The sequence below is a fragment of the Nyctibius grandis genome, chromosome 1 (genome assembly GCF_013368605.1).
Source record: "Nyctibius grandis isolate bNycGra1 chromosome 1, bNycGra1.pri, whole genome shotgun sequence".
NCBI lineage: Eukaryota > Metazoa > Chordata > Aves > Nyctibiiformes > Nyctibiidae > Nyctibius > Nyctibius grandis.
In genome coordinates this window covers 67609894-67636218 of record NC_090658.1, presented here as the reverse complement: position 1 = coordinate 67636218, position 26325 = coordinate 67609894, and the positions used below count along the sequence as shown (strand labels likewise).

The 26325-nt window shown below is 42.7% G+C and overlaps 2 protein-coding genes across 4 annotated transcripts in view; one reads left to right on the top strand and one right to left on the bottom strand.

The window, feature by feature from the left end:
- ENPP1 (ectonucleotide pyrophosphatase/phosphodiesterase 1) overlaps positions 1-7959 on the top strand; it is a 78238-nt gene extending 70279 nt beyond the window's left edge. For 2 of the 3 annotated variants that reach the window (XM_068415975.1, XM_068415967.1), the window contains exons 20-25: positions 1340-1494; positions 2470-2605; positions 3143-3223; positions 4282-4414; positions 5134-5290; positions 6157-7959. In XM_068415975.1, the coding sequence (XP_068272076.1) occupies positions 1340-1494; positions 2470-2605; positions 3143-3223; positions 4282-4414; positions 5134-5290; positions 6157-6324 (830 nt within the window). In that variant the 3' untranslated portion in view covers positions 6325-7959. Of the gene's footprint in view, positions 1-1339; positions 1495-2469; positions 2606-3142; positions 3224-4281; positions 4415-5133; positions 5291-6156 lie in introns of those variants that run through there. The other variant, XM_068415986.1, reaches the window with a different exon arrangement.
- Positions 7960-23148: 15189 nt separating this feature from the next.
- On the bottom strand, positions 23149-26302 carry CCN2 (cellular communication network factor 2). The gene is made up of 5 exons (XM_068400250.1): positions 25949-26302; positions 25628-25850; positions 25232-25483; positions 24786-24997; positions 23149-24460 (listed from the first exon to the last, which is right to left on the bottom strand). The coding sequence occupies exons 1-5, from the start codon at positions 26297-26299 to the stop codon at positions 24164-24166; spliced, it is 1335 nt and encodes a 444-aa protein (XP_068256351.1). The 5' UTR covers positions 26300-26302; the 3' UTR covers positions 23149-24163.
- Positions 26303-26325: the final 23 nt, after the last annotated feature.

Sequence of the window (26325 nt, the reverse complement as noted above, 5' to 3'; positions counted from 1 at the left end):
GGGTGGAGAAATAAATGTTATAATCTTGACTTTGTGTTGTGGAATTACTGTGGAAAAAAACTGCAGCATTCATTGCTCAGTTTCTTTCCCCATTTAAAACAGTTGCCTTGAAATTGAAGTTCTGCATAATTTGTGGATGGTAGTGACTTATTTAATGGAAAATATACTTTGATGCCTTCTTTAATTCCAGCAATGTAATGATTGAAAATACTTGCATTTTCGATAGCAAAGTAATATCTTTATTTTAAAATATTTCCATGCTGTGCTAGTTTCTCTCAGTTTTTATTTTATATCAGGGAACTCAATGTGAAAACCTTGTTTTTGTTTGTTTTCAGTTGGCAAAAATTTAAATATACAATGTTTTGATGAAATTGAAGTCTACCTTAGGGGTTAAAAACTGAAACTTTCTGCTGACATTTGATTGCAGCAGATGATTGCAAGGGCATGTGTTTCTTATGACTCTGTTTTGTTACTTCTTTGTTTTTTCTTTAAGAGAAATGGTATTGACTCTAAAGTAATTCTGTTGCTAACTCTGCTTTAAGTTTCAGCTTCTGTCTAATGACTTCCCCTCTGTTGATCCCACATAGCTTCTTTCTGATACAGTTTTAAAGGAGTCTTCGCTCTTCTGTTGGGTGCAGTAGTTGGCCAATAAACAGGCAATGCCTTAGGCAAGGGTCTACGAAAACCCCTGTGCAGTATCATACATAAAACATTTGGAGGTATCTTTCTCTGTATACAAACTTTCTAAAGAGAAGTGGTCCATGAGAGAGAGGGGGGAGAAAGGTTTTCTGACTATCACACTCATTATAAAGCAAGTCCTTGTACATCTGAAAATGCAACCAGTACTTTACTGTATCATTTATTTAGATCTCTATATTTCTTAGTCATTTAAATGTCACTTTTACATATGGTTTCTACTAAAATAGTCCCCTCAGCAGATTTCAAATCACCACAATTGGTTACTGTCCCATCTAAATGTGACATAGAAGCAGATCCCACATTATATATTTAAATTGAAACACAAAGTCAACAAAGACTTTGACTTGGTAACTTAGATCCACCTCCTGGTTTAAATGGTGAAATGTTTTGTTTTAAATATAAAATTAATTTTTACAGTGTAAGTTTAAGTGATTGCTTTATACTGGCTTTGTCATTTAATTTATTGCCTTAGCATTGAAATGATACCTTTGATATAAGAATGAACTTTTTTTGTTCTGTTACTGTGACTTCTCCATTTTGTTTGGCAATTGGAAGTTCGGGCGACCTTAGGTGTATAAAAGAGGAAGGCAGTTAACAACCAGTATTGATTGAAATGTAACAAGCACTATTTCTGCTGCAGTTAAGAAGACAGAGAAACTTACTTTGCCTTATGGACGGCCCAGGGTTCTGCAGAAGAGACATAATTACTGTCTCCTTTACCATCACCGCTATGTGAGTGGATACAGCAAGGACTACAGGATGTCTCTGTGGAGCGCATACACTGTTAACAAAGATGTAAGTATATGAACAAAGGTTAGAAGCAACCTTGAAAAGTAAAAAGCTTGAATGTCAGTTATTCCTGAACACCTCTTAGACCTGCTTGTGATATTATCTCTCAGGGAACCAAGTAGAACCACATAAGATAAAAAGGAATTTTGTATGAGCTTTTCTTCACTTTCCTCTGTTGATAAGGATTGGCTTTGACTCTTTCCTCTTTCTTGGAGTGAGCTGCGTTTTTGCCTCCAGAGCAAGCAGATCCATCAGAATATGAAGAGCCCATTGCCATTGATATAGAAGCCCTGTGAGTCTGCACTGGCTTACTGCTGGTATTTGCTGTCCTGAACCCTATGCTAAGATGCACATGTTCATGCAGAGCACTGATCTTGTGAATGAAAGTTTTTTTCAAAGTGGCCTTTACCATTCAGAGAAAATCTAGAAGCCACATCATGCTTAAAAGGAATTAGGACACTGGAAGATGCTTTTTAGTTCGATTATCTGGGAATCATAGGTTTTAAACAATGATTGCTATAATTAAATTTAACTAAACTGTGGCAAGGTTTGCTTGATCCTAAATATTTTGAGGTTAGTGGCATGAAGCAACCAGTTACTGTAACAAGTGGCCCAGTGGAGAGAGATGGCTAACACCACATCTGGCTGCCTCTGATTCCTAGCCTGAATGCACAAGTACATTTACAGTAGATCATGTTATCTTTAACAGGCACCTCTAGGTTCTCTGTTGGAAGATGTTATTCTCAACTCAACTAAAATGGTGCAGTTTTGTTCACTTTATTTCCAAAATATATGAAATAGACGAGAGGGCTTGTTTTCCACGGACAAAACAGGAATAATTCTTGCATCTTAGTTAAGTCCCTTCACGCCATTAAAGGCAGTTGCAGCTAAATATTTAGAGTTCTGCAGTACTCCACACTGAGAGAATTATTGTGAGTCAGCTATCTGTTTTGCCAATGATACTTTCTTCTTGTTCAATAGGACAAATGGGTTTCTGCTACAGAAGATATTTCCAGCTGTTTACATAAGGATGTTCGTATTTCTTTTAATCATAACCAGACATGTTTATTTTACAAGAATAATCCTCGTCTAACTTATGGATTCCTTTCTCCTCCAAGTAAGTACATTGCTTTCATTGTACAGCATATCTGATTTAAATAATTTGTAATGTAGTAGGTGTTCACATTCTTTGTGAACTGTTGCTGACCTGATTTGGAAGCATTTTACATTGACTCTACTGCATACAGTACTGAGTAGCAGGTTATTTAAACATCCACATCAAGTGTAATTTGCAAAGTTCCAAGAGAGCTCCTATTCTTATGCCTAGATTCTGCAGTCAGAATAAGTTGGTCTGACACTCATTAAGTGAATTTTATTCCCTTCCCCATAATTCAAAAGTCTGTTCTCATATTTTTAAATCTCATGAAAATTTGTCCACTCTGTATCTGACAAGCGCAATTGCTGCTGCTGCTAAGATTATTTGTTTTGGATAGGATCCAGCATGTACTGAAGTTAGCACTTAGGCCAACATCAGCTTTGGAAAGTGAAGTTAGGTCAGCTCCACCTTAACGTTATTACACTGATATTTAAAAGCATGAAAATGCAAGTTTAAAGTAACAAATCCAAGTAATGAAATGCTTTTTTTTTGTTTTAGATTTTATGACAGATGCAAAGACACCTCACTACGATGCCTTGCTTACCAGCAACATTGTGCCAATGTATCCTGCGTTTAAAGGTATTTTATTTGTATGCATATTTTGTGAGCACAGTTGAATATAAGAAAGACTGCTGATATTTTGCTTGCTTCCAAGCCATGCAAATGATCCCTGGTTCAGCTGGCTCTGTAAAATAATACCTCACCTGACTACAGGCTTCTTACCTCAGTGAAAAGTTCCTTGAAGCAGGATTATCACTCCATGAAAAAGGCCCACCATTGTGAGCTTATGATTGCTAATCAACTGGCTCATTACATGGGAGCATAGTATAAGTGTCTCCATTTAATATCTGACATTTTTGTTTGCATTTTCCTACCTACCTAAACAGGCTTTTATACTGAATATCTTCTAGAGAACCCAGATACTGTATATAATTACATGAGTTAAATTTATTTCCAGTTTGTGAATGTCTTCTAAACTCGGATGAGTTTCCAGGCAAGAATCTAGGGTCTCAATCACTAAGGAAACAGGAAAATAATCATGTCTCTAGTAGAAAAGATATGAAGACCTGGGCTTTACTGGGTGAGAGGGAACATGAGATGGTTGGCTAAGGGAGATTAAGCATATGCCTGGTGAAAAAGAAGGATAACTATAGCACTTCCTCTGGACAAAAGAAATGTCCTGTTTTGTAATGGGATAGTGGTCAACTCTTAACTGTAATTAAAAATATTATATCGGTAAGATACTTCCCAGCCCACAGGTATGGGTGTACAAGCTAGCAAGGCCGACTTGATATTGGGGCAAGATACAGACAGGCATGGTCTTCTCTCACCTCCCCTCCTTTAGCCTCTCCATTATTTGATTTTCAAGGAAAGCAACCCAAGGCCCCAAAGGGAGCAGCATCACTGTGCCTCACTCAGGTTTGTGGTTAGGGTGACTGTGAAACCACAATGCCATGAGATACTGCAGTGCATGCTGCTGCTCAGTTAGATGCAACCTTTAAAAGCTATAAACACCTGTGTAATTTATTATTTTCCTAGCTGATGATGTCTGTTTATGCTCTACTGAAAACTCTGCAGAGTTGTATTAACAGCTTTTACCTTGGAGATTGTTTCCCGCTTCCATTACTGTGTTTCAGTGTTATGGAACTACTTCCATCAATACCTGCTACCTGAATATGCTGCAGCCAGGAGTGGCGTCAATGTAGTCAGTGGTCCTGTGTTTGATTATGACTCTGATGGGCTCTATGATACCCCAGAAAAGGTGAAAAGGTGGGAACCTTTCACATTCTAATCCTTTGTTTCTTTCCACCGTTAGTGGTCAAAAGTAATTATGGTCCTTGCTATCAAGGAAAGCATCTTGGGGAGATCGGCCCTTGGTAGGTTATATCAGTTCAGAGAGACAGTCACATGGCCCTAACCAGATACAGAAGTGTAAAGCTAAGAAATAAGCAACAAGCAAAAAGAGAAGATGCACCCTCAAAATGTGTCATCCTAAAACCCGAAGGTGAAGTGTAAGAGAAGCTGCTGCATGTGGAATAATGTCCGCTAGCCTGAAATCTTATGACATTGCCTCTAGGAGTGGACAAGGCAGGGGCTCATCCCTGGTGTCATGGCTGACACTTCCTGAGCTGGCAGTGTTCCACTACAGAGTTGTGAGTACAAATACACTAGTTAGCAAAATTGGTTCAAGCCAGCAGGCAGACAGTTTTCTGGGCTTAGGCTGAACTTTCCATCTACTCTGGATTCTTACACATTTTTATGATAAATCACTTTGTTATGCCTCATTAAACTTGTTATTTGGACCAGCCTACAAGCCAAACTTGATTTGCAAAATAGTGATCTGGAATTTTCCTTCCAGGCCTAAGCTTTCTATGTGCTAAATAGGTGGATTGCTAAAATTGATATGCCAGATTATAGCTGATTGCTGTCATTTGTTCTTTGTGCAAGTATGATTTGATGGATTTACAGGAAGATCTTTTCTGTTTCAGACACCCCGGTAATTCAGAAGTTCCAGTTCCAACTCACTTCTTCATTGTGCTGACTAGTTGTAAAAATACTTCTGAAACTCCTCTGGAGTGTGAAGGGTCTCTAGATGCCTTGTCTTTCATTGTACCTCACAGAGAAGACAACAGTGAAAGCTGTGCAGTAAGTAGTCCATTCAGTCCCCATAAACATCTGAAGTCAGGCTTGGGCTTGTTTTTCTTGGATATCAGTGATTGACTAGTTAAAGACTGTAAAAACGGTACAGTCTGTCATGATCATCTTGAGAGAGACTATTTTGTAAACAGAATTACGTTAAAGTTTGTATATAAGCTCAAATGTGAAAACAAGAAGTTCCCTGTTCAAAGAGCAAAACTTTTAGGTAGCAGGGCAGAGTCAGAATGTGTTGAGACCATCAGTGTGATACATACGTAAACTTCTGTAGTGCAAATATCCAGTGAACAGCTGAGAAGAATGTAGAGCTTCTAGGAGAAGTTAAGTCATCCACAAAGAAAGGTCAGGGCTGGGCCAAATGCATACCCAAAAGGAGAAGACACAGATGTTCCTGAAGAGCATTGGTTGCTTCTAGTTCAGGTACTTTGGCATTGTGATGGGAATGCACAAAGCTACACTCCATACAAACCAGCACAAAGTATGGAAAGTGTGTAGAACTGTCCTACAGCGAAGAATTACACAAGTCACTGCCCAAGTCAGGCACAGCTCTCAGAAATAGTTTTATCATAAAGAGGGTAGATAAATGTTGGACATCACCTGCCATTCCCCATTATCACCAGCTTCCACTGGTGTAGCTACAAGTTCTGTATATTTGAGGAAGTAACAGCAAGTACTAAATTCAGGCAAGCCTATAACTACTTATAATTCAGTGCTCTCTGTCTTTTTTGTTAGATATTTGGCAACAGTTACTGTTTTCTGTCTTTATAAAAGTCAAAATGTCTTTTGCTAGTTGATTAAATGTATGTCAGAAAAAAAGGATATTTTACAAACCCTTTTTTCCTCCTCTGTCCCAATAGGATGGCAAGTCTGAGTCCATGTGGGTTGAAGAGAGAATGAAGTTCCATACAGCTCGAATCAGAGATATAGAATTACTTACTGGACTCAGCTTCTATCAAGACAGAAAACAGCCAGTATCTGAGATTTTACAGTTAAAAACATATTTACCAACTTTTGAAACAATCTAATTTTTCCTATGGAATATTTTTAATTTCACAACTGATTTGTAAATAGACTTTTTTTAATTAATGAAAACATTTTTTAAAAAATAAGCTGGAACATTTATTGAGAACTCTTGACCAAAATGCCAGTAGGGAGGAGAGTGGGTGCCGTATTTGTATCTCAGGGACTCCTGATGGACTATGTATGTAATACAGGATGGCAGCTCCTGTCATTCCCACTAGAATGTGGTAGAACCATGTCCATTATTAAATGCCAACAGCATTTGATCATCATAGTCTGAGACACAAACAAAAATGTTATCTTTTATATGCACTGGAGAGGGAGAAGTTTTTAAAGCATGGGTTATGATTGATATTCTACTTCAAAAATACAGAAAATCAGTAAATACAGTTCTGGGAAATAACTACATTCTTGGTGACCATTGAAATATAAACAACAGCACCTCTCACTCCAGTTTTCCTTGAAGCATGAATTACATTCTGAGCTTTGGATCTCATAATGCAGTGTTATGGTGCAAGAAGCTATACTGAGGTTAGTAAGACTGGTAACTGAAACTTCCCCAACATGGAAAAGACACCTCGGTATGTTGCTGCCCTCTGGTGTCTCCAGCCTTGAAGGAGAACTTGATGCACAATTTGCATGTTGTATATGCATCCTCAGAATGAGCAGGAATAGGATGCATCAAGTCACCTGCAAGTGAGAAGAAATTAATTCAGGAAAGATCTCTGAGCTCCCAGAAATAATTACCTTACATCAAATTAAACTTAGATTTGATGAAAAGATTTTGCTTCCTTGAAGCAAAGATGTCTTTCTCAATTTGGTGCATGATTTTGTCAGCTGTGGTTTTGAAATTCCATTTTTGTCAAGAAAAGGTAATTTTGCACTAAGATTGTTGCCTTAGACTGGTAAGATGATCTTCTCTAATGGCACATCTCATCACTACAGTAAATGCCCACAGGCCATTCAGTTGTCCATTGGCAGCAAATGACCAGATCCTAGCTGCATTTGTAGCTGTTCTTAGTGCTACTTCATCCAAATTCCAGCTCACAGAAGTTACCCATCTTGAATGCAGACACTGCCAGATGCAGATTCTGAAGAAAAGCATGTAATGAGCTTTCTTGGAAGCTTTCAGGCTGCACAAACAGCTGCTACAGGCACTCAGGAGCGTAGGAACTCCCTCCTTTTCCAGTACACATGCTATCACCTTTGTAATTCTCCCACTCTCTCTAAAGCTGATGAGCCAAAATTGGCTCTGTTATGTATAAAGTTTGGCATAGTCAATTACACATTTATCTTCTTATTTAAAAAGAAGAAAATACAACACGAATGAAGAACCTGTGACTGAGCAGAGAGGCATTTTACCTCACAGGTTGGTCAGGGGATATCGGAGGCTGGATTCAAAGCCTGCTGAAGTCAGTGGAATCTTTTCCATTTCCATTAACTTCCATTTGAGTGGGCTGAAATCCTGGGACCATCTTTTCTTTTAACCAAATGTATTTTCTTCATCTTCTGTTAAAAGCATGATTTTTTTTTTTCCCTAAAGTAGTTTCACTGTGTGAAATTTAAATGTGTTGTAGCAACCTCACATTATGATATGACTGTGACAGCATTATTCAGTGTAACTGCTTTGTAACATTGCCTGTGACCAATAAAAACTTCAGAAGTAGTATGATGTTCGTGACCCATTCTGTACCAAATGCTACTGGTTAGTTAAACGCTGGTGTAGATATAGAGCACTATTTCACATTATTTTTGGTGGGGAGGGGGCTGCTTCAATCCCTGCTCTTTGAGTTGAAGATAACTTCTCCAGCTGTAATGTTGAAGTTACATTCATTATTGGAAGGGGAAGGTAGGAAGAAAGATGGTCAAAATGTTTGTTTTAATATTTTTAATATTTATTTGGTACTATCTCCTGAATGCGAATGACAGAGATGTTAGTGTCTTCAGAAAGCGAAGTGATGCCAGTTTCAGTTAAGAGGCAGGGCTAACCTAGCTCCTGGGTAAAGATGGAACAGGATAGGCTTCAGGCAGATGATATTTTGGTTTGACCTAGGGAGGATTTTCGAAGGGAGAGCATCTGTGAAAGCTGTTACGGTCACCAAGAGACAGTTGTGGCCGAGAGAGATTTGGGGTATAGCTTTGCCAGAAATTGATGTTGTCAACTTGACAAGGAGGAGAGCTATCCTGATTTAATCTTAGTGTAAATAGTTTTGCTGCTTTTATTTCTTCATCTTTGCCTTTTAGAAATATTTGTAATGGTGATGTTGGACCACAGTGAATAAATGCTGGTGCTAGTTATGGTATCCAGTGGCTGGTGATACCCTAGGACGGCAGATACTGGGTTGTGTTTTTGAAGCCTGATGGGCCCCAAGGAGCATGCTACAGCCACCATCAAACTCACAATTCTGCAGAAACCCTACAGCTTTCTCTAACTAGATGTAAAATAATTTCTGTTTCAGCTGATGTAAGGTATCAGAGCTCCACTGAGCATTCTCAGTAGGTAAAGCTGGGAGGTGTCATAGCAACACTGTCATGACATGACTGTCAGTGTTATTCAATGTAACTGCTGCTTAACATCAGCTGCTGTGTAGTCTGGCCTTCTTGCAGGTAAAAATGACAGTGGAGGGGCAGACTAAAGGTCTTCAGTCTGGATGTGCCTAGCAGGGTCATGTGTCACCAGGCATTCTCGAGGAAGGCACCAGGAGATGCTGTAGGCTGCAGTTGGTACCCACCGATACAGGGAAGGTGCTGACCAGTCCCCATCTCCTAAGCAATGGTGTTTGCTTAGAGTAAGGAAAGGACACCTGAGGAAGGGGGTGGTAGGAGCCTTCACAGATATTAAAGATTGTTCCAGGGTGGATAGAGCTAATCTAGTCCTTTTGACTGTTATAGGCAGGAAGAAAGGAAAAAGGGCCTGAAGCTGCAATGGGGTGGGCTGGTTACTTAAGGAATGAAATGAGTTGTGAAATTATTTTGGGTAGACAAACAACACACCTGAGAAGCTGATAGCCCTTTTATGGTGGGGTAGGAATGAGCAGTGCGGCAGAGGACATCTCGGGATGGTTTTGCTGCTGAAAAAATGCACATGGAGTTGTGCCTTTAGAGATATTCAGGTGGTATGGATTTATATTTTTCTGCTTCCCCTCTCAGTAACTGCGAGGTAATTTGCTTGACTAATGTGTTACAGGTTTCTTGCTCTTATTTACTTCAGGATCCACCATTTTTTAAAAAGAAAAGAAAACAATATCTAACTGCTTGTGTTGGAGATGGGCCTGTTCTGGCATGTCTGTTTTCAACACATCCAGCATCCACTAAATCAGTGTCCAGCCCAGTGCGCAACTGCCGTCCACTAACAGCACCTGCCAGAGGCTGCCCTGTCTCATCAGGCAAGTGGGTGGCCTGGGCTTCTGCCCTTCCTTAGTCTGAAGAGATTCAAAGTACAAAATTATCCCTTTAAATACAAGGTTATAAACCAGGCTTGGCAAGCTGGGAGGAGCTACCCCTCTGATGCATGGGAGGGCACCCACTTTTCCAGGAAAATTAGATTCGTGGGGACCAGAAGACAAAAAGGAATATAAGAGAAAGCCTAAATCTGTGGCTCTGTGGTTAGGGCACTCAGTTGGAAGGAAAGATCTCATTTCTGACCCCCCTTCTTTCAAGATCTGCCCCAAAGCCCAAGCCTGTTGCTGAGGAGGCACCTGTGCCAGGACCAGTTGACCATCGTACCACTCCAGAGTGGATACTCAGGGCTGGCAGCACTGTGAGGGACCTCTCCCATGGCAGAGTCACAGGGCAGCTGCTGTAATACTGTGCCCACAGCAGTACCACTAATGAGGTTAGGAAACCATCCCATGGCTCACAGCGAGGGCTGTACTCAGCTCTTTTACTGCTGTGCTGTGGTAAACTGTTTTTACCCTTCTGTGGAGTTCAGGGACAGAGTTAGTGTGAGCCCAGCAACTTACTGAAGCAGAAGTTTCCAAATATTTTTGTTTGGGTACCACCATTGCCAGTGGCAGCAGCAGCACTGTCTCCTGCTTACCCTCGTATACCTTGCGGCAATGTCTGGGAGGTGTTGGAGCACCACACTGAGGTGGCTTGTCTACCATGAGCAGTACGTCTGCCATAGTTTGGGAACCTCTATATGACAGGAAACCAGTCCAGGTTTGGCATCCTGTGACTCAGACTCCCTTGGAAAGGAGTCCAAGTCCCTCACTGAACCCCTGTGAGTCACCACACCAGCCTCGAGCCTCAGGAAAGGCTGCTATGGAGACCACAGACAAACTTGCAATAATTATGGAAGCCTGGCAACAGATTTTAGAGGACACCATTGCAAATTATTGTATTCCTCCTCAGCCACAACATGTGTTAAATTTGTGTTGCCCTTTATTGCAGGTTTAGTACTTTCTATTTTTAGTTTCTCTGCTGAAATAAAATGAATTCAGTAGGGTGGAAAAATTTTAAGTCACCCCAAAGCTCCTGACCAACCTCCCCCTGATCAGAATACAGCAGAAGCACCCTTTGGTCATGTCCATAAGGTACACATGAGTGGCTGGAAATCAGTCTAGATGCTATGAGAGACTGTGTTCACGGCACCCTGGCAAAACTGTGCTGCAGCACCAGCCTCTGTCTGGGGCTTCAGAGAGAATTTGTTTATGTCTTCCTCTCTCTCTGTGCTACCTTTGCCATGCTGCGTCTGTACCAGAGCTTTGAATTTCTGGGTGGCAGAAAAGGCGCTGCTTGAGGACGATGAATTTGCATTTAAGTCTTGTACTTGCTGGCTGCATAAGATGGCACAGGCCACTACGAAGTTTTGATTATGCTCTGTTACAGTGCTGTAACTAGGTGAAAACTGTAAGTAGCCTCTTTACACTGGAGAAAGGAGTGATGTACACTTGGTTCTCCTGTTCCAAATAAATTGTTTAGGGAGGTGCAAAGTTTGATAATCACGTATGGATGCGTTCGACTTTAAACAAATAGTGAATGCAGCTGCATTTGCTGGTGCTATCTGGCCCTCTTCTGGTGTGATCTGAGATAACTGGGAAAAGATCTGTTTTGCTCAGTGTATGTCTTCTAAGGAAATATGGCCCCGGGACAGTAGAAATCCAGACAAACCACCTGGAAAAGAAGGGGCTTTCCTAAGCTTTTTTATGAAATACTTCACGTTCTTGTAATTAGCTAACAGTCCTGCTATAGTTTTCAGAGACAAGATCACGGGGAAGACTGAATTACTGGGGTCCAATGAATCAAAAATCTTTTGCAGAAGGTTACGCTATGACTTCCTATGACTGAGGAAGGTTTTACTCATATCAGTTATTGTATATCCTGTGTATCATGCATACCAGTGGAACTAATTACACTGCAGATGTTAACACTTTTCTTTCCTTGTACAAATGAGCTCAAATCACATAAAATGCATATTGCTAACCCCTACTGCTGGCTTCAACAGAGCAGAAATCCAGCATGACCCCCTATCAACTACTTCATCGCTGCAGGGAATAACTGTTCTTGGGATACCTTTCAGAAATGGCTATCATCTTGGAGCTTACAGAATATAAATCAGGTTGTCCATAGCTTTCTGCAAAAAAGGAAAAAACAAAACCAGCAAAGCATGAGCCCAGACCGCTTGCCCCAATATACTGCAAGATCAGAACATGCAGCCACAATAGCCGGGTTCAAACAGGAGTGGTGGGGTGGTGTTACAACAACGGACACTTATGACTTCAGAGGAAAACTGGCTAATGGATTGGGTAGTAAAGACTGTATTTTGATTAATTCAACAAATTTGGCTGCAGATCTCATGTTACAGAGGACAGGACTGGGATTGATAATGCTCTTCGCATGGAGGAGAGAAGAGTTTTAGCTTTACTGGACACTTCTCAGTATGTATAAAGGGCAAAGCAAACTTGGGAAGATCGGAAAACAACTTGAGGAAGAAGGCACCAATGGTTAGACATCCACTAGCTGGCTCTAAGTCCGTATCAGGAGTGTCTGTTAAAATGACTTGCAGACTCCCTAGCTTTGACATAGACAGCTGTAGCTCTGGGAAAAGAGTTGGCGACAGCCATTCAGATTCAGCACCTGATGGAAGTTGCATTCAACACATGTAGCTTCTTGACGTGTAGCTCCTTGAATCCAGAAAGTGTGGAGATTCCTGCAGCATCCAGAATGAATCCCGTGCAATGACAGTTTGCCAAAGCATCATACATGCCAAAATAAAGCTTATGAAAGATGGGCATTTTGGCATCAAAGACATGATGGTGAATCCAAAGTATTACAAGAAAAAGACCTACCTACAAGAAAATGGCATGTGAAGCTTAATATCAGAGTCCACAAACATCACAGAGCTGTAGATATTTCAGCAGGGCTGCAACTGTTCCATTACTGAGAGGGCATCAAAAGAGGGATGGTGCTTTGGGAGTTGGAGGGAATGGATCTATTGATTTAGAACAATATCCCATGACTTTTTTAAAAAGAAAAAGCAATCAGCCAGAAGCCTGTTTTGGCCCAAAATACTTGGATAAATATGTTAAAAGGAAATATTTTCCACTATTAACAAGAAGATAAGTTATAGAGACTGGGTAGAAGGCAAACACTTTCCTAAAGCACCCTCTTTAAAAAAGGAACATACATTGATTTTAGCCCTCTCTTTAGAAGATGGTTTTCTCAGACACATAATACATATGACAGTTTTTGATGGTATAAGAGGTGACACTTTATGTAGATGATGGTTTTGTCGGGGTGTGTGGATGATGAGAATTCCAAAGTCATCCTGAAAACAGCTAGAACAGCTGTGCTAAGGCTGAATCACAACACAAAATACTTAGATGGGGAATGTAGTGCCTGGGAGATAAGTAAGTTAACCTGAATGTGTTCTTAGACCTGCTTGGCTGAGCCACCACCTTTAACATGAAAACAAAGGGGTAGAGGGATTTTTGTGTAAAGCAAACTATGTAAGGAAATGTTTGCCTAATCTGGATTCTCAAACCGGTAACTTGAGAACAGTACTTGTTCACAGGTAGTTATGGGGTGCAACTCTTGGGAGAGATTTAGAAGCTGAAGAATTTGGTCAGTTAGGACCGGGCTGATGATGAGCACAAAGCTGAGCTGTCCACAAGCCTTTCCAAGAAAGAGGCTGGCACTAGGAGAGTGAAGAGTTTTTTTTCTGAGCCCTGCCTGACCCAGTGGTACTGATATCTCAAGGCCTCTGGGTCCTGCGCCAGGTCTGAGGCTTACTGACCATTTCCAGACATGTTAGTTAAGTGGTTGGTGGCAAAGGTCTGAAATTCTGTGAAGACCCGTTGTTAAAAGTTGTTCACCTGAGAAAGGTGATTGAGGAAACATATAATCTCTCAAAAGCCACTTTTCTTTGCTCATGCAGAAGATGAGGTGCACAGTGCTGTTAAGGAGAAGTATAATGAAAGCAAATCTCAGGTGAATCTCTGGTTCTGAGTGACTAAGAATGGCCAGTCCATTACCATTACTATTGAATAAAGGTGTCATTCAAACAAGTTGTTGTAAAAATCTTCAGAAGTGTTTGTTTATGAAGGAAGTATATGTGCCTAGCAAACACCTGGCATTTCTTACCACTTTTTTGAGTCTAAGTAAGCTCCAACACCTCAAGAAAGATACTGAGGTGTTGGAGCGAGTCCAGAGGAGGGCGACCAAGCTGGTGAAGGGTCTGGAGGGTCTGACCTATGAGGAACGGCTGAGGGAGCTGGGGTTGTTTAGCCCGGAGAAGAGGAGGCTCAGAGGTGACCTTATTGCAGTCTACAACTACCTGAAGGGAGGTTGTAGTGGAGTGGGAGTCAGCCTCTTCTCCCAGGCAACTAGCGATAGGACAAGAGAACATAGCCTCAAGCTGTGCCAGGGGAGGTTCAGATTGGACATTAGGAAGCATTTCTTCTCAGAAAGGGTCATTAGACATTGGAACGGGCTGCCCAGGGAGGTGGTGGAGTCACCATCTCTGGATGTGTTTAAGAAAAGACTGGGCATGGTACTTAGTGCCATAGTCTAGTTGACATGGTGGTGTCAGGGCAACGGTTGGATCCCAGGATCCCAGGACTCTTCCAGCCTGATTGATTCTGTGATTCTGTAATGTAGGTGTCCATATACCAGACTCTGCTCTGCACTTCTGTTGGGGGGCCAGCTGCAGTCGAAAGGATCCAGAGGACAAGGCACAGCAGCCCTCTTGCCCCTTTGTATGTCCAAACCCATTTCACAGAAATGGGTCTCAAGTCAGGAGCTGGATCAGAGGTTTTCCACAGTAGGTTTAGGTTAGACCCAGAGCGTCAGACCCAAAGTCCTATTCATTAGACCAAACCTACACAAAATGGACGCGACTCATTGTCTATGCATGTTGAAGAAGTCAGGAGGGAAATGAGTTTCCCTTTCAACAACTTAACTCAAAGGCTTATTGTAACATAATTAGTCAACTGGAAAAAGAGGTGCAATTACATAAGATAATTTCATGGATTTCTGACAGATACCCAGTGCCTATGTGTGAATCCATACCTGCCTAAGGAGGAGAAGCAAGCTCTGCTCATCCTAAAACTTGGATCTCAGAGGGTTGATTAGTTTAAAAGAAACATTCAAGATAAAAACCAAGACTTTTAAAATATACTCTTCTTTATTATTGCCTTTAAAAAATAAACCTCTCTTTTGGGTGATTTTTCCAGGCACCTGCTGGTGACAATTATGGTGATATATTGTGACATATTATTGTGATCTGTTCCTCCAGGACGGGTGCCATTGGGAAGAGAGAGGAAGCCCAGGGAGGGTCTGCAAGGGGCTCATGTTCTGCTACCTGCTGCCAGTTCAAAGCACGTCAGCACCCCAAAGCAGGAGAGAAAGGGGATCAGTGAGACCTCATCCTGTGACTTGCAGCTGGTTCCAGAGCAGTCTTAACTGCACGCTTGGATGTTTTATTTTCTGCATCTTTAATATAAGCAACAATGATTTGCAGAGTGTATAAATGTATGTCTAAGTAATGCCTGGTGCTCACACAGACCTGTGTGACTATTACTTTACTTTAACACTTTATGAGAAAATAAGATTCCCTTTATTCCAAACAAGTCTATGCTTAGCTCACACCGTCCTTCTTAACCACGTAGCAAGAATTGTCTCAAGCGAGAAATGAAACACCTAGAACTAAAAAGAGCATAATGAACTTATTTATCTTCATTTATATGGAGGCAAAGTTTGTAGCTGGAGCAGAAGGCGGCTGCTGCCGGTGCCGAGCAGCCACACGGTGTCAGTGTGATGCAGAGGAAGAGCCCGGTCCCACCGCAGTACCGGCTCGGAGCCTGGCAGCCCCCCGCAGCAGCGCCCCCGCCAGGTGGGACCCCACAGGGCAATGTAGGACCCAGCGCGGGGTGTGCTCGCGGTTTCGGGAGTTGTTAGTCTGATGCTGGTTCAGAGGGTGCATTAAGTGCTGGCTAGGTTAAATATTAGAATATATTGCTGTACTTCCTACACCATCTATCAGCAGCATCATGTAACATAAATTATATGCTTCAAAATTGCCTCATTAAAAAAGCAATTTTTACCTAAATGCGCTCAAGACAGACCAACTTTTTGCTCCTCCTTGTTTTGGAGAAGAAGACAGACACAACACAGGTGCCAGTGCACAATTTTTTATTTTCTGACTAAAGGACAGGCTGTTTCTGTGCAATCCTACTAGCCCACAAGTTCACAGAATCACAGAATCACAGAATCAACCAGGTTGGAAGAGACCTCTGGGATCATCGAGTCCAACTATTGTCTAACCAAGTTGTCCTGGTGTGGATATACACAGCAAGAAAATTTCAAAGACTGGTTTAACAAAGTCTAATAAATAATCTTAGAGTGATCTTAGACAAAACTGTTAACTATTTGGAACAATAACCTGTTACCTCTCACAATCAGCAGCCACCATACAGCACAAGGAGATTTTTATCAGCCGGCATTGTGGTTGCTTGTTTGGCTCTGATTTTTGTGAGAGGTCGATCATATATGTCTGTGTGTGGCTGCTAGCAAATATACATATTGTTTGTAAATTGTTTTGTGATAAGGTCTGTGGAGAATGCCATGCAGAAGCCAAAGAAAACATGGCATAAATAGTCTCTCATTTGCTTTTCAACTGCATGAAATGAAAGCACTCTTAAGGATAGAAGTCTTGTTTGATTTCTGCGTGTAGAAAGTCTATTAATTCTTCAGACAGAAAATAAGCTTTTACCCAGAGAGTCCTTGCACTCTAAAGGCTGGCTGTTCTTCCAAGCTTTGCCATGCTCATTATATACTTGCAGAAGTCAGAAAAGCCAGAACTAAAAATCCCAGTTATATACAGCTTTCCAAAGGGTAAGATGAGCATGTTCACATTTGCAGAGTGGAATATTGTATATGACACATCTATATTATAACTGCATCCTCAGGAGAATAACTACATAATACAGAAAGCTACAACGGGGATGTGTGCATGCGTGCTTGTGTGCGTTAAGTTTAGACCTTACAGGATATCCTTGCAGTAGATGTATCCTGTGTTGACTAGCTCTAAGAGTCTGGCACTCTGGCTGTTAAGTCAAGGTGAGTAACACTGCCAGTTCTTCTCTAACAGCATTTTGTTGGTTATCTAATCAAATAACTGTAAAATTAAATGGCACTTCTACAGTGCTGTTTAGTACTGCTCTGGAACATAAGCACGAGCAGCAATGCTGAGCCTGTAATGCAGCAATGCTGAGCCCTTAACACAGCAAGCAAAGCCAAATGTTGCCTTCCCTTGCAATGCTGATCCCAGGTGGCTTCTCGTAGACATTAGCAATGCTGGGATCCATTCGGGATCACTGGCTGGGGCATGTGCTGATCTACCTAGTGCTTTCCAAAGTGGCTACTTGCCCGCTATGGAGCTGTGACTGGAAGGATCAATGGAAGGAAAGAAACATTTCATTTCTGTGCCATCTATTAAAAATCTTTGGAGTCACACATAGAAGAAAATCCTCAGTTGAGCAGATTCCTTCAGGTGGGCAACTACTATGATACTGATGGGAAAAACCCATTGAGAGACACTCGTGGCAGTTCCGAAGATAAGATAAGCTGGCCTTCTTCATTAACTCCTACCACGTTAGATTTCAGAAGTTTGATCAACGTATTGACCCTGGACTTCTTGACTTTAGAACAAGCCTAGAATTAGAACAATATGTATAAATAGAAATGGCCAAATGTGACTTTTTACTTATTTCCATTGCTCTGCATGTTTGCTCTCTTGCATACCTGGTGTTCTTGAGAATTAAGTCAAAACAAATACTCTTTTCCACTGAGATCAATGAACTCTAACACTGACCTTCCTTAGGGTGGCAGAAATTGGAAATTTGTGAAAATAAGTGTATTCTCAGCAAGGCCATGTACTTCTACTCCCTGGCTTTACAGTGTCAAGTGGTCCTGAACTATTCTCATGCTTTTCATCAAATATGCATTTCTCTCTTGCTCTTGATTCACAGATAAGAAGGTGCAAATTTGGTACGGTATTATCTTTCTGTCTTGCTCTTGTCAGCTGTGAAGCTGAACCCCAGAGGGATGGTCATGTGTTTAGCTGATCTGTTTTCTGTTGTTTTACCAGTCCTCTCCTCCTGCCAGGCTCTCCACCTGGGACTGGATCTGTGTGATAGAAGAGCACCGTTACAGGCGTTGGCTGGGGCATACCTGTTCTTGGACCCGCAAATGGCTCGGTGCATGTGGTGTAACCAAAGCCTGAGAGTTAGGGCAAAGTAAGTTCTTTCAGAGCATGGTGTTGTGCCAAATCACAAAGTTCATGATGAGATGATCTCTCATCAGAAGACATCAAATGTCTTCTTTGGTTAAGAATAAAGACTTTTTTTTTTTTTTTAATTGCATGATTTAGAATCATAGAATCATACAATTGTTTTGGTTGGAAAGGACCTTTAAGATCATTGAGTCCACCAGTAACCTAACACTACCAGGTCCACCACTAAACCATATCCCTAAGCACCACATCTACTTGTCTTTTAAATATCTCCAGGGATGGTGACTCCACCACTTCCCTGGGCAAATTTAAGAAATATGTAATCAAGAAAGCATAAACACCATACTGTATCACAGTGTATTAAGATTATATCTAATACCTTCCCAGATGTTACATTGCCTAAAGTATTTCAGATCTATTTTGAATTCTAGTCCATCACATTCATTTACCAGATACACCAGCTTATCACTTCCCTAGTAGGTAATACTTTCTTGTGCACTTTGTGCTCCTCCAAGCACTTAGTGTCCAGCAAATGTCAGAGGAGCCAGCCTGTGGCCTCTTGGGAGCTCTCCCAGGCACACAGCCCTGTGCAGTTCACCTGACTTTGTACAGCCTCAGGACTTCAGGCCACACGTGGTCTAAACCAGTGTGACTGCAGTTACGTCAATTAGCTAGGCTGACATAAGTCCTGAAAACTGTCTGAAAAGCTGGTTCTTAGCAGTTAGCTCAGGAGCAGGAAAACATATTTCGTAGCTGCTGAAAGCTGTTCAATACCTGCTTTTAATAGGACTAATTTAAAACAACAAACATTTCTTTGGACTGTGCATTTCTTTCAGTGGCCCAATTAATGGGGCTGAGTAATGAATGGAGGCACCACTGGATTGTGTTTACACTGCAGTACCACGTTAGCAACCTTTTGGTCCTGCTTGTGAGGCTGTAAAATGCTTTGTTCCTCACAGCATAAACACTATTATACTACTGTTAGGGTTGGATTTACTTACCCGTAAGCAAACATAAATACTCCTGCATTTGGCACTGCCCCAATAACAGACAGGAGCTGAGGAATGCTGCCACGATACACAGCCAGAGGTTTCTGGGGGCACTCTTCAGAATCACCCCATATTTGCTGCTTTGGGGATGTGGGCTCAGACCAGCACAGAGAAGAGCTGAAAAGGCCAGGGCTAGCAGCAGTGACTGCAAGCAGTTGTTCTCCGCTGCAGGAGTAACGCTGGGCCGTGCAGTGGAGATGAGACCTTAGTCATGCTTCTAAACTCTGTTCAAACACTAAATGTGTTGAAGGCTTTAGTACTGTTTGGGAACAGGTTCCTTGAAGAAATTCCTGGTATTTCCTAGTTCCAGGCAGGCTGAAAAACACTGTGAGAATGTGGTGGCTTTTGGTATGTCCATTTATGGGCATGAATCAAAGGAACTGCAGGGAGGAAAAAAAAGTGGAAAATGAGAGGAAAAATAAGTTAACTGAACTACTTCCTCTCTCAGATTCTTCTTGGGTTTTGGGCAAAGCCTTTCACTGGTATTTCATCCCAACTTCTCCTTGCTAACTACTTCCATATGTAGGCATAGCATAACATCAGTTAAAGCCACATTTAAGCACTGTTTTTAAAGAACTTAGGTTTTTGGTGGTAGGATGCAAAGTCAGAATGGTTGAATTATTGTATGTTTAGCTAAGAATATTACTGTTCCTTCTTACATTTAATGTCCTTTTCAGTGTAATGCTACGAGTGCTTTCTTCAAGTGCGATGTCTGAAAAAGCTATGCTACATGAAAAAAAATACAAATGATGTAGTTAGAGTATGCTATTTCTAGTGGTGTCCAAAAGTCAGTTTTCTCAGCTGAGTCCCCGTCTTTGTGAGATAAACATCTGGATACTGTTCAAAGACTTATTTGTTCCTGTGTGGTTATGGATCATTAAAAGTGGCTCATTCTTGAAGAGTTTCTTAACTAGTGTCTTTTGGATGTTTCTTAGCTCTGAGGAATCTGACAAATTTCCATCTGGAGAGTAGAGCCTATTTCATATGAAAGGGCTATAATCCGTGTCTGTTGTTCACATCTGTGTTGTGTTAGAAAGCTAAGCTGCAAATCCATGCAAAAGTGTTATGGTACAAAAATCTGAAATACGATGGCTTAGAGTTATTTCACAAATTATTTGATACTCTGGTCTCTGGCCACCTTGAATTCCCATTTAATGATTAACTGAGTATCATTTACTAAATGAGTATCGACTTTACAGTGGTCCATTACCAACTGGATTATTAGTATCGCTGGAGATCCATTTTAAGGAGCTAGTAATTTGAATGAGCATACTTTCATATATGAATAAAATATTTTAAAAGTGCAGTAGCAAACCTGCACAATAGAATTTTCTGAGGATGAAGACATCCAAAAGCGAACTTCCAAAACAAGGTATTTTGGAAGGAACGTGAACCAATGTTCTCTCCCATGTAAGTGACTTTGGACTTTTGAACTCAAGTTTTTATTCTTGCATCTATGCATCTTAGGCACAAAGAATGAAATCAGGAAACATGTTTACAGTTGAAAGGCTCACATTTTAGCCATCATTTAAGATGCCACAAATTCCATGCAAGGGCTCCTTTTTCCCAGGATAGCTTGAAAGAAAGTCTTACAAACAGTACAATGCCTACCTACAACCCTAGAAGACCTTACAACAAAGTATTTAAACTTCTTTACCTTCAGAGATAAAACCTTCAGAGGTTTAATACCCGTGAAATGGTGTAAAATGTCACTTTTATTTTTTATGACAGAAGCCACATATCACACATGTATGCTTCTGTCAAAAGACTATATGTGTTCCTGGGGAAAAAAAAAAAAAAGCGCAAATCATTATAATGCAGTGATAGCTGAGATTTATGATCCTTGATATGCTCAGGGGAGAGCAACAACTTGCCAAACCGATTTGCATATGCAGCGTACTTCCTTATTTTAATTCACAGTGGCAACAGCAAACCGCCATTAAAATATTCTGACAGGAGGCCTCTTCCATCCTTCTCCCCTGTGAAGCAGTGTGGTAATCTGTCAGACGGCATGCAAAGCAGCTGCATCACTGCATTACCAGGCAGACGATAGATGTGGTCCCGAGCTGTTTTGGAGGAGCCCCTTTGTGAGTGCCTAATTACAGATGGCCATTCCTACCCAGGCACAGCTGGGGGACAGTGCCAGGGGAGGCCACAGCACTGTGCAGCTCAGGTGTCTGAGACACAGCCCACACCACAGAGGACTGGGACCGGAACCTGAGTGAATCTCATGAGCCGGTCATGAGGCTCAAGAGGTCAGTATTATAAGGAATGGCCATTCATTATAATGTCCGATATTAATTTGTAAAAGAAAGCAGGGAAGAGTTGTTACTGAACAGGCTTGAGCAGCATCATAAACACCTCATCTCTTAAGAGCACTAATCCCAACCTGCCAGGTATGTTGTGCTTCTTTCTGTTCTGATCCTGAGAGCTTCTATAGTGATGGCTATGAATGAAGTCCACGTATGTCCTGTCCTTGCTGGAACTGGAAACGACAGTTCTCTTGTTATTTGGGGGTGGAGCTACAGTAGCGGCCGGACAACCAGTCCTTGTGGTTGTATGAGCGTTTGAAGTGTTTCCAGGGTGAACCGAATGGCCACATCATATTCATAACCTGAAAAATAAATAGAGAAAAAATGCTGGAGAGTCTCAGGGAGTGTAAGAGCCAGAGGCTACCCATAACTATTTCATATGGGACAAAGAAAGCCACTTCCTCATGCCAGGAGAATTCCTCATATTTTTTAGAGGAAGGGGAAATGCTTCTATGGCCTTGTGCAAAGCCTGGTGAGGCCACTGGCAAGACTCCCATTGACTTCCTGTTAGTTTAGGGCTCTGTTGTCCATCATCAGTCAAAGCTTACACAAAGTGTTACGCTGACTTGCTGTTAATGCTAGCTGAAATCAATGGGATTGGAAGGTGCTCAGGAAGGACGGGCATTTTTGTAAGCTAACACTCTTTCACTGCCAGGAAATTCCAGTTCAAACTTGTTTGCCTGAAAAGGATTCTTGTTGGAGAGTACATGTTTTTTCTGAAAACAAGAACTAATGCTTCTAGTGCAAAGGTTAATTTTAAACTCAGAGAATCCCCTTGTCTTAATAAAGGAACAAAAAAGTCTCTTACTAATGTAGGACCTAGCACAAGACTGAAGCTTTCATTTTAGCTCTAGGGAGATGAGGCAAGTGACTCACAACTGTCCTTATATGGTTTTTTGCTTATCTGAGAAGAATGTTTGGGCCATTGTGAAGAAGTGCAGCTCTTACAATGCTTCTCATCTCTGGGCCCACAAGTGTTTGAAATCAATGGACACTTTACAGACAGAACTGTTATGTAAAATCATTTGCCTCCAGTCATCAAGTAGGAAGATAACTCAGGTATTTGCCATCCGAGTTCAGTGCTCTGTCTACCATACCATACACTAAGGTCTTAAATGAAGCAGAACCACATCTGACTTAGCCCTACTCTGCATGAAGGTTAAATCAGAAGATTTTAAGAGGCCCTTTCCAACCTGTATTATTCTGTGATTTTTATGATACAACTTATTAGGTCTTCACTGAGATTTTTAACAAATTTTGGACTTCTGGATTTCTATAGAGTCAGAAGCCACTTCAAGGCAGATACTTTAAAAACATTTTCCTTGCCTTAGTTGAAAACAAATCTTAAACCAGTGGAACACTTGTTTGTCAATGAAATCAAGCACACTGCACAGTGTATTATAGCAGGAGTTGGAATACTATGGTGACGAGCTGGCTCATTTTAAAGCCACTATATGTGACACATGAGGAACCTGCTGCACTTTCTAATGCAATACTGGGCTTGGCAAAGCAAGCCTGGCCCTGCCCTCCATTCTAAATTCAGAAGAGTAACAAACTACAGTTGATTCACTAAGAATAAGTAACCATAAATCATTACCTTATTAATGAGTGTATGTGCTTCTGGACAAAAAACCCCACCACACGTTACTTGATTTTCATCTAGTGCAAGGCCAAGCCCTTTTAAGAATATGTAAAGTAATAGTGAAGACTAAAGGTAAATGAAATACCAAGTCATTTATATAAAAAATATAAATACTTTATTTTCAACTAAAAAGGTGCAAACATGTAACTTTTGGTCACACTTCTCAACAAATAAACTGTCCAAAAAGAGCCATAGTCAAAGAAAGAAACAAATGCTCAAGTGGAAAGACTGATGAGCTACAGAAGAGCCATTTTTCTTAAAGCCACATGTCCAATAAAGTGAGAGTAACTGTATTTTGCCAGACAAGTGCTTTGTAAGGATACATGCACCTCAACTCTAATACTCTTCATCTTGATCTCAGCTGTCTGAACAACTTCCACTTGAGTATCTATTTCATGCTTTGAATGCATTGTCAGACAAGCTTTATATCCTACCTATCTTGCTCCAAAAAAGAAGGCTATCATTGAAATTTCAAAGCATTAAACAAAGCACAAAACTTTAAATTAATTTAGATAACTGTACAAATATATATATACACAGTATTTACAATATTAATAAAAAGTAGCTTGTTACAGGTAAATTAACTGCCACAAGCTGTCCAGTCTAATAGACACAATTCTGATTCTTGTTGACTATGCCATATGAATCAGAGCGTCAGAGCTGAAACATTACTGTCCTGACTAACAGAACACCTTCTACTTAGCACTCTGCAGGGCAAGGGTTTGCATTCCAGCTGTTGCTGTCACTAAACCATTGCCAGCATGCATGCTAACTGTCTCCTTCAGTTGCACTACTAGATGAAGCATGCTGTACCACATTAAGGGAACATTTGCTGGACTCTGCTTTTCCTGCCTATTTCCCTTAACCCCTTCACACCACCTCACGAACGGCGCGTTCTGAAGCTGTGTCTTGATGTGGTCCCACTGTCCATATTACTGTCTTCAAACCACCATTTGGGGTCAGTAGAAAAATTGTCTTAAGTCACATGGAGCAGTTTGTTGAAATGAAAAAAAACTGATTTAAATACCTTGTGCTATTGAATCATGTTTACAAAATGAGATGCAAATCAGTTCAAGTTGAGAATCTAGTTAGCGTTTCCTTCTGGCTTTATGCCATGTCTCCATACATCTTTCTGTAGTACAGAGACTCAAAGATGTCATTGTCTCCAGGGCAGTTGTAGTGGCACGCGCAGGTCTTGATGAACATCATTTTCCTTTTCATGATTTCCCCATCAGGGCACTTGAACTCCATGGGGAGGGTGGCTGTTCTGTGGGGTGTGCAGCAGCGCCCATCAGTGCAGACACCACAGAACTTAGCTCTGTAGGTCTTCACACTGGTGCAGCCAGACAGCTCAAACTTGATGGGCTTGGAGATTTTGGGGGTGCGAATGCACTTTTTGCCTTTCTGTTAGGATAGAAGTGAATGCAAAATGTTTAGAAGGTAGGCTTTCACACAGCACTAAGTTTGCAAGCTAAGGGCAAGCAGACATTCTAATCCTTATTGTATTTTCATTAAGCAAGAGTGTCTTACATAGTGCCATAATACAGCCCGAGAGAAAATTAAGGGCATTTAATTGTAAACTGTTCACCACTAGGTCAAAACTGAAATTTCAAGGTAAACCATGTGAAACTGACTACCTGTCAGAACTGTACATTTTTTGGTAATATGCTGGTTTTGCTAGTGGATGGAAGTATCCTAGTAGATCATACATAAAGATGAGACTATTTACCTTGATGTTCTCCTCCAGGTCTGCTTCACAAGGTCTGACCATGCAGAGTCTACTCTGTTTCTCCAGTCTGCAGAAGGCATTATCATTGGTGACTCTGGTTGAGATGCCCATGCCACAGGTCTTGGAGCAAGCACTCCATTCAGTGGTCTGCACCAGGCAGTTGGCACGCATCATTGTTGGGTCTGGACCGTAAGTATCTTCCAGTCTGTAAGCTGCAGGGGACAGACAACCAGGATGAGACCACCATCTGATCTCATGCCTTCCTACAGGCTCGCTTCCTTTTCCTTAGGAATTCAGGCAGCCACGCTTATCTGTGGGGTGACCCCACTAACTGCTGCACTCCAGCTGCCAGGGTGCCCTGCGTCAACCCATCCCACTGCCTTCAACCTCCATGCAGGGTGCCCCTTCCCCCCAGGCCGCCATCCCACAGAGGGGCCCCCACTCACCAGCGAGAGCAGGTCCCACGGCGGTCTGCTCTTTGGCCTCGTCGCAGACCCACTCCTCGCAGCACTTGCCAGGGAGCTTCACCCGGCGCGGGTAGGGGCAGTCGGGGCTGGGCAGGCGGACGTCCATGCTGCAGAGGGGCACGCAGCCCACCGCCCCGTCCAGGCAGGTGCATTGGTACTTGCAGCTGCTCTGGAAGGACTCGCCGCTCCGGTACACCATGCCGCCGAAGACGCACGGGGCACCGTCCCGAGCTGCGAGGGGCAGGAGGCAGAGGGTGAGTCGGGCGGGTGGAAGGTGCAGTGGGGCCGGGCCCCAGCTCCGGCTTCCCCCTTCCCCAGCCCGGCGGGACCCCGTCCCTGTCCCCCCGGCTGGCGGCAGCCCCGGCCCCCACTCACCGGTGCAGATGCCGATCCTGCGGTTGGCGGGGGAGCCGAAGTCGCAGAAGAGCCCCTTGTGGTGGTCGCACGGGTCGCGCTCGGTGCAGAGCTCGCCCAGCTGCTTGGCGCAGACGCGGCAGCAGCCGCAGCCGTCGGGCACCAGGGAGACGCCGGCGGGGCAGGTGGGGCCGGGCCCCGGGCCGCACTGGCACTGCCCGCTGCACTCCTGGCCCTGCGCCTCCTGCGAGCGGCGGGGGAGAGAGAGGGGGACGTCAGGGCCGCCGCCAGGACCGCGCCGGCCGGGGCAGGGGTGGCGGCGCCGCGGGCGGCGGCACTTACCAGGCTGAGGAGGGCGAGGAGAAGAGCTACGGCGAAGCTGGCGGGGGACATACCGCGGCGGTTGTGGGCTTGTGTGCGGCGCGGCGTCGTCGGGCTGCCCGGTGGAGGGGCGGCGAGGCGAGACGAGACGAGGTGGGGAGAGTTTCCCGCCGGGCGATTCTCCTCAGCGGCGCTGCGTGGACGGGCCTGTCGCGGTGGGCGCTTGCTCTGCTGCGCTCTGCTCCGCTCCTTCCCCGTCTGGCGGGAGAGTGGCTGTGTGACTGCGGAGTGCCGGGGCGGGCGCCCCTTTATAGGCGGCGGCGGCGCGGCCTCGCCAATGGGCTGAATGGGGCCGCGGACAAACAGCGACATTCCGCGCATTCCTGCGCGCCGCGCCG

Coding starts and splice junctions, on each gene's coding strand:
- CCN2 (XM_068400250.1), bottom strand. CDS start 26,299: ATGTCGCTGTTTGTCCGCGGCCCCATTCAGCCCATTGGCGAGGCCGCG. Junction 25,851..25,948: donor TCCTCGCCCTCCTCAGCCTG/GTAAGTGCCGCC, acceptor CGCCGCTCGCAG/GAGGCGCAGGGCCAGGAGTG. Junction 25,484..25,627: donor CAGGATCGGCATCTGCACCG/GTGAGTGGGGGC, acceptor TGCCCCTCGCAG/CTCGGGACGGTGCCCCGTGC.